This window comes from Myodes glareolus, chromosome 10, assembly GCF_982192425.1.
Source record: "Myodes glareolus chromosome 10, mMyoGla1.1, whole genome shotgun sequence".
Classification (NCBI taxonomy): domain Eukaryota; kingdom Metazoa; phylum Chordata; class Mammalia; order Rodentia; family Cricetidae; genus Myodes; species Myodes glareolus.
Window position 1 is genome coordinate 53,593,753 of NC_142035.1, and position 12,757 is coordinate 53,606,509.

A 12,757-nucleotide genomic window follows, 5' to 3' on the forward strand; every position below is an offset into this window, starting at 1 on the left:
TTATTGTATTATATGTCATTTTATTATTATATCTTAGATGCCTGTTTGTTTCCTAAGGAGAGACAGGCAGGAAGTGGATCTGGATGGGAAGGTGGGGAGGAACTGGGAGAAGTAGGGGGATAGAAAACTGTAATCAGAATACACTACGTGAAAAAAAAAAATCTGTTTTCAATTTTAAAAAAAAAGGAAAAGAGAAAAGTGGTTCTATTTTTAATAAACAAAATCCCAACCGTCAAAGAAATAAAAAACCAAAAATAAGAGACTAAACAATGATGGAGGAGGGTTATCTGTCTATTGTGTTATTTTCATTGGTCAATAAAGAGACTGCCTTGGCCCTTTGATAGGACAGAAAATTAGGTAGGCGGAGTAAACAGAACAGAATGCTGGGAAGAGGGCAATGAGGCAGATGCCATGGAGCCAGCCACCAGGTCAGAAATGCTGAATCTTTTCTGGTAAGCCACCACGTCGTGGTGCTACACAGATTATTAGAAATGGGTTAATATCAAGATAGGAGAGTTAGTCAATAACTAACTCTCTAGAGATAATGGGCCAGGCAGTGCTTAAATGAATACAATTTATGTGTTGTTATTTCTGGGGCTAAGCTAGCTGGGGAGGAACCGGGCGGGATGAAAAGCAGGCCTGCCTGCAGCTCCCTTACTACAAAACAAGCCAAACCTCAGTGCTGAAGAGAGAAGTTACAGAAATGAACAGATAGCTCTCTCTCCATGTGAATTGTATGTAGAAGCATCAGATACAAACAAAGCTGTCATGTTGACAGTAACTGGGCATACGTATGTTTTATCCTGAGTTTAGGCTTGTTTTTAATTAAAACAAACAAAGAAAAACAAAACAAAAAACACCTATCTGACTGAGCAAAAAGGATCATCTACTAAATTCTCCAGTCTCTCTAAATTCTTCATTTCCTCAAGTAAGCTTGGTAAAGAGGTAAGGTCAGCCCTATACCAGAAAATGGGCTTTTCTCTTGCTTATGAATGTATGTGTACACACCGAACTGAGCCCAGCTGATGCTTAGTTCATCATCTTACACCTGGTGGTTTTGGAAGAAACTGCTAAATTATACCAAACCGACTTCCAAGCAGCATATTGGATTATATTTAATTCAATTTAGGAAATTATTAAACAGATAATTTGAGGCATGCTTTTCTTATACAGTTATCTGGCATTCAGAAAGAGTCAATAAATACTGAACAGAGAAAAGTACAATTCCAGTAGGCAATGGTCTCCCCAGCTGGAGGACACAAGTCTCATCAATACACATAAGCAATCAATACAGGCAAATGAAGATTAAGGACTTGTTTTTTCTAAACTTAAACACGATGATCAAGTTCATTGAGAAGGTCACACTTGGTGGCTGCAGACACAACCCAACCTCTGGAAATCAGGATTTAGCCAAGCAAACACGCCCCACTTGGGTGTAACCAGCTCTGTGCAGCCACTAATCCCTATGCTCCAATTCTTCCAGGAACATCTGCATATTGAGGTTTTGCTGGTACAGGTGTACCCAGTCTCTTCCTTCCATACTATTGATGCCGCAGCAAATGTACAGGTGTGTGCAATACAGCAGCTCTGGGGAGGGGGACCGGGGCAGTGTGGCTGAAATGGGCCCTTCTTAATCGAATTCATTGGTGGTTTACCTTTTAGCTTATTGCGGAAGAATTTATTGGGAACTGGGAGGTAGCTCAGGAAAGTGTCTGCTGCAAAAGCATGAGGGTCTGAGTTCAATTCATAGAATCTATGTTTAGAAAAGAAAAATGTGGGGCACACTTATAATCCTAGCACTGGGGAGGCGAGGCAGGTAGATGCCTAGAGTTCACTGGGTAGCCATTCTGTCCTCATTGATGACCCCAGTTTTCAGTGAGATACTTACCAAACCAAATCAAACCAAGTGTCCCGAGGAATGACCTGATATTGACCTCTGGCCTTCAGACACGCACACACACACACACACACACACACACACACACACACACACACCTCCCAAGGTGAACACAAGCAGGTCCACACCGTCACAAAAATTTCATGGGGTCTGGCTTAAAGTTGTAACCATCTTAACTGGAGCGTGACTGAATAGGAGGCAGAAGGTAGAAGGCAGCCTGTGTCACAGACATGAAGACAGCACTCCCCTGCAGCTGGCCACTGTAAGCTCTTAAGCTGCCGAGGCCACGTGACATGAGGGTCAACTTGATGCTAAGGCACTAAAGGGTAGCATATGACGTCAGTGTATTGATGTATGATCCTGTACCAAGAGGGAATTATTCAGTCCTGCTACCGACGGAGGGAGCTCGGCAATTTGGCACATTCTTAAATTTCCCCCCTCCTCCAGAATTAACCCCAAATCTAAGCTGTTTCTCCTTCCTGTCAGTAAAAGTGAGCCCCTAGCCAGGACAGAATATAAGTAATCAATTAGGTTTCCACTTTTTTGGGGTCTAACAACCACTTCCTAATTTTGCATCTCAGCAATATTTCTCAAATCTCCTTCCAGATCCCGATTTTCAGGACAGTTCTTGCCACACTATTGCTGTTCCACCCAGAACGCGCAGGATGGGATCTGCATCCGTTATGCCCTACTGATCATTCTTCCCTGCAGTGCGGGGGCCATCCTGAGAAGGATGCTGAGGCTGGAAGCCGGGTACTCATCTGCCTCTCCCTATATTCTATAAACAACGCCTCCTAAATCAAAATGACTCGATTATGATTAATACTATTATAATTATCTTGGGTTTCATCCTCAGAGAGAAATAAAGTTAAGGATACAGAAATTTCCTTGCCATTTTCCAGAATATTTCACCTTTGGGAGCTAACATGTCTGACCACTCTGGCTTTTAACTATGTTCTGATGTCCTAGACAATTTCTCTTTTCGCTTCCCTTTTTCCTGGGCCTAAGGGCTGTTGGTTTCCCCATTCACTAAGCAGTTTCTCTGTCTCCCTGTCTCTGTCTCTATGTCTCTGCCTCTCTCTCTCTTTCTCCTTCCTCCCCCCTTTTCTACAATAATGATCTGGGTGCCCATAATCCCTTGCGTGCTTCCTTAGCTTCCTTGCCTCCCTCTTGCACCTACGTGGGTGAGTTCGCCCATGCAGTCCCGTCTTCCTTCCTAGAGCTGCAGACTCCGTCTGCCTCCCAGACACTTGCGATGTCCTACTTCTGTTTCAACCCCATTAGCTAAGCCTGAGCCTCCTCTTCCTCATCTACTATGCCATGAAATCGATTCAGTGAGGCGAAACCAGTGTTAAAGAACGGAATCGGATAGAATTGATGTAGAAACATCAAAAGGCATTGCTTGCATTTAGCTGTGACCTATTATGCTTCCTTACTGTGGTTTAGTGAGAGAATTCTTTCTATTGCTTCTAGTTCTAACAAAAGCACAGCTTTAACCTCTGTCTCCTGCAAGGCCTTCGTTCAGACATTAAGAAAGAGGAATTGACTAAGCACCTTGTTTTTAAGGAGTCTAAAGAAAGCACAGTATTTTCCAATTTAAAAACCTGCCTGTAGCTTCCGGAAGCTTAAATCAGTGACCTCTGATATTTTCCTAGTTAGTGATAAAACAGGAGTTCGTAACGAGATCTCATTCAGCGAGGAAAGGAGCTGAAGCAGCCGGCGCAGGCGTGTGACCTTTTGAGCTTTGGCGTGACCTTTCCCTGCTGTTGTCTGCTCAAGAATTTACCTTGGCAGTGTGGTCACTAGTGTAACAAATCTAAGCACTCATCTCAGTCAGTGTCTATTCCGACCACGCTTTCTCTGAAGATCTTTGACCAACGCATAAGCCCAAGGCCAAGTTGCCACGTCCTTGGAGTCTGATGCCCCGCAGTGAGCATCTGCAGCCACTTCCTTTCCTGTGAACCTTGTGAAGCTCTCCAGCCTCCTCCATTTTCTCTGCTTAACCTGTAAGGGACTCCCTGCTGTCCTCAGGTTTCTCATGCCAGACTCTGCTTGCTTCCTTGGCCAGACTTGCCTTGTTCCTCTCCAATAGCCAACTTCTAGCCTTTGCTTCCCAAGTTAACTCCGATCAACCCGACAACTATCTGTTTAGTATTTTTATTTCCCCACCCGTCAATCCCTGCATGTTTTTCATTTAATACTTATCTCCTGAAGAGTCTTGCAAATACTCACCTTCTGACGTTGATTATGAATACATTGAGATAAGATTTGCATCTTCTTTTTGTGTATGTGAGGTAAAACCGTTGTCTGTCTTATGAAAAAGACTTCTACTGTCTTCTAACCCTTCTTGTCCTATTGGGATGCCTCAGCCTTTATTGGGGTATATGGCTGCCCTACTTCAGAAAGCGTTTCATAGAGTCCTTTGAAGTTAGGTAAGGACATGAGCCAAAATCCAGACCAATGGGATGTCAACAGAAAGAGGTAGAGCATGAATCAGGAAGTGATTAATCTCCCAGGACCTTGAAGAGAGAGATGAGCCCCAAGGTAGAGGTGAAAGAGGCAAGGTTTCTCTGAGTCCCTGGGTTGCCTTTGGAAGTGGCTGTCCTAATTTTGTTGGATGGCCTATGAGCTCCAATATGCACGTTCCAGAAGTACAAAGTCTGATCTTGTTTTGGCCATGGCTAGTAGGTGGTCCTCCTCAAAATACTGAAATCACATCCGTAGTTAAGTCAATGATCCCTATGGCAGTTGATGGAGAATGCTGTGAACGGAGGACGAAGTGGTCATGTGACTGTTTGCTATTGGTTTGGTTTTGTTTTTCCGCAAATGTCTTGTATTCTTAGTCACTATGATTTTTAAAGGGAAAGGGTGATTCTGAAAGTAAAGTCACATCCATTTTATTGAAAAAAAGTTCCCATGAGTATACTCTGCCTTTGGATGTCACTGAATATGGGATTTGGAATTAGACTATATTGTCAAGAGCTTAGATTTAAAATTAAAGGGGAAAGAGAGAGAAAAAGAGACAGATGGATAGATAGATAGATAGATAGATAGATAGATAGATAGATAGATAGATAAATGATAGAATAAATATCCAAAATATCATGCAGAAACCTTCATTCTTGTGTCTCTGGGACCTAAGTCATATTGAGTCTGTACAGCTTCTCACGCTACCAACAACTGCACTCCCACCACCAAGGCTACAAAGCAGAGGAAACTGCGTACCTCCAGGTCTCCAGAGATGTTGGCACCAGCAAGGATCCCAGTGGCAGCGGGGAAAAAGATGGCAAAGACGGAGAAGAAGCCTTCACCCTTCGTGAAGCTTGGCCCAAAGTTTTCTGCAAATATGGACGCTGAAATGCAAGCGAGAGGACTATCATCTTGCTGGGTTTTGCACACTGTAGAAGCCTATGTTCTTGACTTCTGTGTTTCTAAATGGAAATGGATCCTTAGAATGGGAGCAGAGTGAACCCGAAACTGTTGGTTACTCTTCTCTGAGTACCAAAACGCCTATCATTTACATACACATTCAGTTCTTGGCTCTCTCGACAGAGCTCTGGGAAGGTCATTAGAGACCTAGCTTGTTTGTCTTCTTTGACTATAGAAGAAATGGAAAAAAGCAATAAGGAATTCTTGCAGAAGGAAGGAAAAATTAGTCTCTTTCAATGGGGTCTCACTGGGTACACAAGCCACACTTATGAGAGGCTCTATGCCAAGCAGTAACTGGTCAATACAAAAACAAGCTCAGGGGTATTTTTGTCTCGTATTGCTTTTTTTGAACATTTTCTCCTTCTTTTTCATCTCGCAGTTCCTTTACTTGTCTATTACAGGTTTCTGATTTTGTGCTTTATGGGTTTTGTTTTTGTGTGAGCCTGTGTCTTTTGTTCTGTGTTTTTACTTTTTTTATTTTGTTTGTTTATTTGTCTGTTTTCTAAGGAGAGTAAGAAAGAAAAGGCATGGAGTTGGGTGGGTGAGGAGATGGGGAGGATTATGGAGGAGCTGTGGGGGAGAAAAAACTATGATCAGAATGTATCATATAAATTTTTTAATTAAAATATATAAAAACAAATAAATATTGCCAAGAATTTTTTTGCAGGAACATGTTAGTAACCTCAAAATATAGAACATATGTTCACATGCCCCCCTCATGACCACATTCTCACACATATGTATCTTTAAACAGCCTTTTCAGGCCTTTGCCAAGCCTTAAGAGACCCCTGTGAGGCGGGCTGCAGTGACTTGTTTCGAGTGTTCTGCTCTCTCTGCTCTTCTCAGAGATCTTAGTTTGGATCTCATGTCCTTACACCAAATTCTCAGAGAATAAGAATATGGTTGCTTTGTCCTTCGAGCAATACTGTCCTGTCCTGTAGGTTGTCACCAAATCACTTAAATGAAAAGAAAGCCTTCTAGAGAAAAGGCAGAAAGAAAGAGAAAGAAACCAAACAAAGAAAGGAATCTGGGATGAGAAAAGGTGGGGAAAAGCCGAAAACATCAGAAGATATAAAGTAGAGGGAAAGGTAGAGAAGAAAGGACAATAAAACCCATAGCAAATAAAAGAGCCACAATAAAGACCAAGCTTTAAAAATGGTGAGAGGGGCCACAGGTACTGATAACTGAATATGCAATCGAGCAAATGATATTTTTTAAAGCCTTAGCTGTGTATTGAGTAATCTAGGTTAGAAAATAAGAAGGTGGAAGAAGCAGAACTGGAAGAGAAAAGTCAAATTTGCATGCTTTGATGTTACCACAAGGAGATACACATGCATATGTTTTGCCTTGTATGTATGCATGTATCTATACTGTTTGCCTGCCTGGTGCCTACAGAGGCCAGAAGAGGGCGCTGGATCCCCTGGAACTGTAGGTACAGATGCTTATGAGCTACTGTGGAGGGTTGAGAGGTGTCTCCAGCCTCCTAACTCAGCTTGAACGGTTGACAGTGGTCCCCGCAGGTTATGTCCCACAAGATTGGGCACTACAGAATCTCCCAGGAAGGCAGAGGACTTGATTTGACGCTAGTGCTCAGCAGAGGCTGATTTTCTTCCCCAGCTCCTGGTTCTCATTCCCTACACATAGCTTCTATTCCTGTTGTCTAGCCATCTAGTGATAACCCAGTATTCAAGGATTTACAAGAGACCTTCTCATCTTCAATGGAAAAAGACTGACTTCTCAAAATTGCCTTTAAATTTTATATACCCTCCATATTTACTTTTTAAAGTTTCCTCAGGAAGTTGTCATCATTAATTTTATGGGAAAATCTGAGAACCAAACAGGGTATGTATAACCCGCTCAGCTGGTACACAAGTGCTGAAACCCCATCATAGGATCTCCTGAATTCAACTGTAGGCCCTTTCCTGGGCTACACTGGAATCCTCCTGGCTGGGGAGCAACGGGGAGAACAATGTAGACACATTAACTGAGAAGGGACTGATTGGCCCCACTTACCTTGGTAGTTGAAGAAGCCTTTAGACTTCTTCTCGTTGTTGGATGGAATGACAGTTCCAATGAAGAAGTTTGCAATGGCAATGAGAAGAATCACCAGGAGAATCACCTGGGCCTGTGACACCGCGGGAAAGGGACTGAGTTAGAAGCAACAACATTGTAAATTAGCTTCAAATCTGGACATTCTCACTGTTCAGTTGAAGCTTAATATAGTGCCCTCTTCCCTGTTCTGGTCTTGAGGATAAGACCTGGATTTCCAGTATGCAGTGTTGCTGGTCTGGACAAGAGTGGTACATGAAGATGCATCAGCCTTGCTGGCTGTGTCACCACAATGGCAGCAAGCAAGGTGAAACGTGGCCCTATGACCTGACACATACGATCAAGCCTTGACCAGACTTGGTGCTGTTGCAGAATATTTGATTATACTGTGTGACAGTGTGTCACTACGATTGGTTTAATAAAGAACTGAATGGCTAATAGGTAGGCAGGAGAGAATAGATGGGACTTCTGGGCAGAGAGAGGAACTTGGGATGAATCTAGACACACGAGGGATGCCAGACATACAGTGCAGGGGAGAGGTAACCAAGGTCTGAAGCAGAATTCACATCAATAAAACAGTTTAATTAAAGTTATGAGAGCTAGTGACGAAAAAGTCCAAACTAAGGCCAACCTTTCATAAGTAACAACAAGTCTCAATGCCATTGTGTGTGAGCTGGTGGCCCAAAGGGAAGTTCAACTACAGGAACTTAGTGGTACGATGGCCACCTTGCATGTACTCATGTATTTTGCTATAATGAAGGAATGGCAGCTGTTCTTTGTGAATATGGTGTTCCTTCTGCTGTGACTAAGTCAGGACCTGGCCAGCACTTGTCACAGTGTTGTTTAGAGACACCTACCTTCGCTTCCCACTCCATCCCAGCTACTGAGATTCCTAGGAGAATCACCACGGTGATGGAACCAATTATCCGGATGTCATTGGTTGGATCCACCATCATTGAATCACTCTCCTGGGGGGAAGGAATCACTCAAATGATTAGAGATAGTTCTTTGCACTCCGTATTTTTTATACTATTCAACATGAAAAAAGGATAGTGTACACAAATGCCTGGGGGGGGGGCATATAGGATATTAAGAAAATGAAGTATTTGTAAGTTCCAGAAGACAAAATAGAGAAAAATTCTAATTTTACTTTATCTGTGATGTAGGCCTTTGATAGGCAAGGCTAGGGGTTAGAAAGGCTAGAAACGCCTAGCCTCAGATGTGGGAGATAATGTAGCACTGGCTAGAAGTCTGCATGACCACATCTTTTGTGTGGTACTTCAGCAAAAGAGACTAGCTACTTTCATATGCCAAGGGGGATTTTAGAAGAATAAAAATGGTTGTTTACAATATGAATATTGGAAAATAAACATTGTTCAACTTAATAACAGAAAACACAAACTCAGTAACACATCTCTTCAAGAGAATATACCTTAAGAATACACACTATGTTCATTGATTCATATACTTTCACTAGTAGAGCGTTTAAGGTGAGACAGTGAGGAGTTACCATACTACACAGGCTTAAAGACCTTGTTCCCAGAGCACCTGGGTTGGGCCCTTAGCTAAGAGAGGCCTCATTTTCTGCAGCAAGTTGTGCCCATGTTTGAACCTTCTTCATCTTTGGAAACCTTGTGAGCATCAGTGATGTGCCTACAGGAAATGATGCCTGTCCTCTACCTGAAGCTTTGTATTTTGCACACTTTCCATACACATCCTTCCCATCTGCTATGCATGGAACTCCTGCGAAATGCATGAAGCAGTAAATTAGCTCCTCGTTCAGCTTTAGAAAATAAATAAGCCTCAGATGTAGAGGAAACTGGTCTAAAGTCTCCCAGGTGGTAAGGTGAGAGCTGAACTCAAAGCCAGACCTTCTGACCTTACGCCTGGGGCTCCGGCCCTGACCCTGAAATCTCCTTCTCTTATCTTGACCTGGAACTATCCCCTAGGGCCCTGAAAAGGAAAGCTGAGCTACTTTCTTTGTCTGTACAGAGAAGAGCTTTAATTACCTTAAGGAGATCGACCACAGTCTCTGCGAACCCCACCACATACATGGCGACAGCCACTGCGTTGGCGAAAGCAAAGATCAAGCCTATAGACCCTCCGAACTCGGGCCCTAAGCTCCGGGAAATCAGGTAGTAGGCTCCTCCTGCAACAAGAGAGCAGCGTGTGTCACCTGGAGGGGATGCCGGGCTCTCCAACCCCTGTGGTTAATCTCCAACTGCTAATCATCTCACGAAGAGTATGACGGATTCCTAAGCATGCTATAAATCCTGGGTCATCATAAGGAGGCCCTGCAGGCAGACCTGCCTTGTACGCTATGCGGAGTCCGCCAAGTACGTGCCAATAAAATTCAGTCTGTTGAAACTTCCAAGTTAGAATCCTGATCTAAGTTAATAAATAATAGCAACAAGCTTTGCCCAAAAGGTTTGTCTTTTTAAAAAATTGATTTAGGGCATCCACGTGAAGAGTGGGACTGAAGTAAAATTTTAAATTAAAAATTTCCAGAAACTGACAGACCAGGGTAGAAAATGAATGGCAAGACTTGTTCTTTTCAGGTGCTGTGGCATAAGCCTGGCATCCTGGCCCTTGGGAGGCAGAGGCAGGAGGGTTAGGTCTTCAGGGTCATCCTCAGTTATAGGAAACTGAAGACTAGCCTGGGCTACATAAAACACTGACTCAAAAGAACAAAGTGGTTGATCCTTTTTATTTTTATTTTATTTTCTGGCTTCCATTCTATTGTCTAAACTTATCTGGTAGCTAATCTGTAAAATGAGCATCTCTGTTGGGGTGTGTGTTACCCACTCTGGAAAGCAGGCCTGTTTTCCGGGTTTAGCCTAATGAAGTGTCAATTCCCATGATAAGGCTGTGGGACAGAGAGAAGAACAGGGGAGTGCTGGGAACCAATGCTCTTCCCTGAACACTAAAGAATAGCTTTGTGATTGGCCACCCGCTTCTGTGACATGAAAACCCAAGTGGGTTGCTTTACAGCTCAGAGCAAGTGACTGACACTAAGACAGGCTGGCGAGGGATTAGACATTGTAATGACCTCTTAGGTGGAGCTGGTCATGGGCATTTTGCGAAGTCGGCATGGGACAAGAAAACTCAGAACAAACTCCCTTTTATGGAGGAGAAACTGTGCTCAATGTGGGTAAATTCTCAAAATGGAATGTAGAGCAAATCCCCTGGAGTTTTAAAACTTAACTTTGCTCGACAAATTGGCTGGGCAGTTACATGGGCATAACAGTAAAAACAAGAGACAGGTAGGGCTGGAGAACTGGCTCAGTGGTTAGGAGCACTTGTTGTTCTTGCAGAGGACCCAGGTTCAATTCTCAGCACTCAAGCGGTGGCTCAAGACCATATATCAGTTTAGGTCCAGTTGTTCCCATGCCCTCTCTGACTGCCTCAGGCACCAAGTACACACAGGGTACATACACAGAGATGCAGGCAAAATACTCATGCACGTAAAATAAGATAAATCTTTAAAAAGCAATGAATAAAACATAAATTGAGAGAGAAGGTGTTCTGTGGCTCGGGTTATGTTTTAGAAAGCCTTGTGTGGGGTAGGGGGAAGAAGGGTGGTACTTGTGCCTGCAACCAAGGGATTTGGAAGGCTAAGACGAGTGGATCACCATGGAATCAAGGTCAATATGGCCCTGCGGAGTAAGACTTTGTCTCAAAACACCAAAATCACACTAGAGATGGCTCAGTGGCTGAGAGTGTATATGTTTTAGCAGAGGACCTGAGTGCCCAGCATCCAAGTAGTTCACACCCACCTGGAACTGTACTGCTCCTTTCTGGCCTCCGGCTCCTATACTGATGTGAACATACCCCGTTACACACACACACACACACACACACACACACACACACACACACACGCGCGCACGCGCGCCATTAAAGAAAAAAAATAAATCTTAAAAACACAAAAACAACCCCTCCCCCACAGAACCCATCACTGACAACAAAATTCCCAAGCAGGGAGACTTGGATAACACAGCCAAGGCAAAAACTAGTGAACCCGAGGAGCAGGGCGAGGGCAGTCAGGACAGGGACAAACTTCATCTACGTTGTTTTCTCCCCCAGCCTGCCTGCTCCTGAAAACCTGACAGTAATTCATTGTTTCGTTTATTTTTTTTTTAAATGTTCTTTTTGGTGACGTTTTATGATAGAAGCAGAGTATTTGGGGAAAACCTGAAGGCTGGGGCAGGAGTGCTGTCTGTGTGAGAATCACCACTGTGAGGTGGGATGTCGGGGAACACCCAGGCTGAGGGGACCCAGGAGGGAGCAGTATAGCTCACCCTGGTGCTGAGCACCCATTGGGATTCGTCACAGGAAATGAATCAAAGGAGCCCTTTCTCCAGATCTTGTTCTCAGTGGAGAAGAATTTTACCTTGCTTTTGGATCTTGCTTTATTTTGTTTTCTTTCAAGTCTTGGGGGCCAGTTAGCAACATAAAATCTACACACTCAGTTAGTAAACAACTCTAGACAGGATATGAAGTCTTAGTTTATAACCACAAGTAAATCAGTTGGCTTACCTCCTCGAACTACTCCGTTTGTGCAAATGGCGGACATAGAAATACCTGTGAGTGTCGTCACTACTACGCTCAGGGCGATGATGATGACTCCCAGACCTGCAAAACCCCCAACAAAGGCGTTTGACTCCAGTAAGGAGAGAGATCACCGTTCCTTCAGGAAGCGCCAGACACAGAAGATCCATCTCCCTGCAGAAACCTGAAATGCTCTAACTGATCCATTCCGCGACCGAGTAGGAGACACCTGAAATGCACTGTGCTTCAAACTGCCGCCGTTCTGAGGAGTCATTTCCTGTGAACGTCCAGCAAGACTGTCCAGACTGACCTGGAAGAGGAGAGCTTTCCCCAAGGACTCCGCGCACCTGGGACAGGCCCTGTAATGTGCCAGGATTCTGTTAGCCGGGACCTGGGTGGACTTGAACTTACACTCACCGTGCTGCTGTCTGCATTCGGCTCCTCCACACTTCCCTGTGCCCATCAGCAACCGAGTATATAGAAACGTGTGCCTACCCGTAACGTGATGAGGACAGTAGGGATCTTAGAGATTTTACCTCCACGAACAAACCCGTTGGTTGCTATTGCGGAAGTTGACAACCCAGTGATAGAGGTTACCATGGTGGAAAGAAGAATTATAAGAACTCCAAGACCTGTCAGCAATGAAAGACAGAAGATATGACATTTTAGTCTTCTTCCTTGAAGTCCCTACTCCTGCAACCTCTACTGCCTTTTAATTGAACTTTTCCGGTCCATGCCTTGGGCCCCAGTGGGGCTTCTTTGTACAAAGGGAGGGTTGGTATGCCTGGCATAAAGATCGAGTCCAAGGAGCGCTCATTATGATGAAGGATG

The 12,757-nt window shown here is 43.9% G+C and overlaps 1 protein-coding gene across 6 annotated transcripts in view; it reads right to left on the reverse strand.

The window, feature by feature from the left end:
* The window catches only part of Slc12a1 (solute carrier family 12 member 1), an 84,638-nt gene that overhangs the window by 57,102 nt on the left and 14,779 nt on the right, over window positions 1–12,757 (reverse strand). For 2 of the 6 annotated variants that reach the window (XM_087911244.1, XM_087911243.1), the window contains 5 exons: window positions 12,463–12,558; window positions 9,385–9,524; window positions 8,233–8,343; window positions 7,340–7,451; window positions 5,123–5,250 (listed from right to left, as the gene is read on the reverse strand). In XM_087911244.1, the coding sequence (XP_087767370.1) occupies window positions 5,123–5,250; window positions 7,340–7,451; window positions 8,233–8,343; window positions 9,385–9,524; window positions 12,463–12,558 (587 nt within the window). Of the gene's footprint in view, window positions 1–5,122; window positions 5,251–7,339; window positions 7,452–8,232; window positions 8,344–9,384; window positions 9,525–11,914; window positions 12,011–12,462; window positions 12,559–12,757 lie in introns of all 6 variants that reach the window. The other 4 variants (XM_087911247.1, XM_087911245.1, XM_085697282.2 and 1 more) reach the window with 3 other exon arrangements.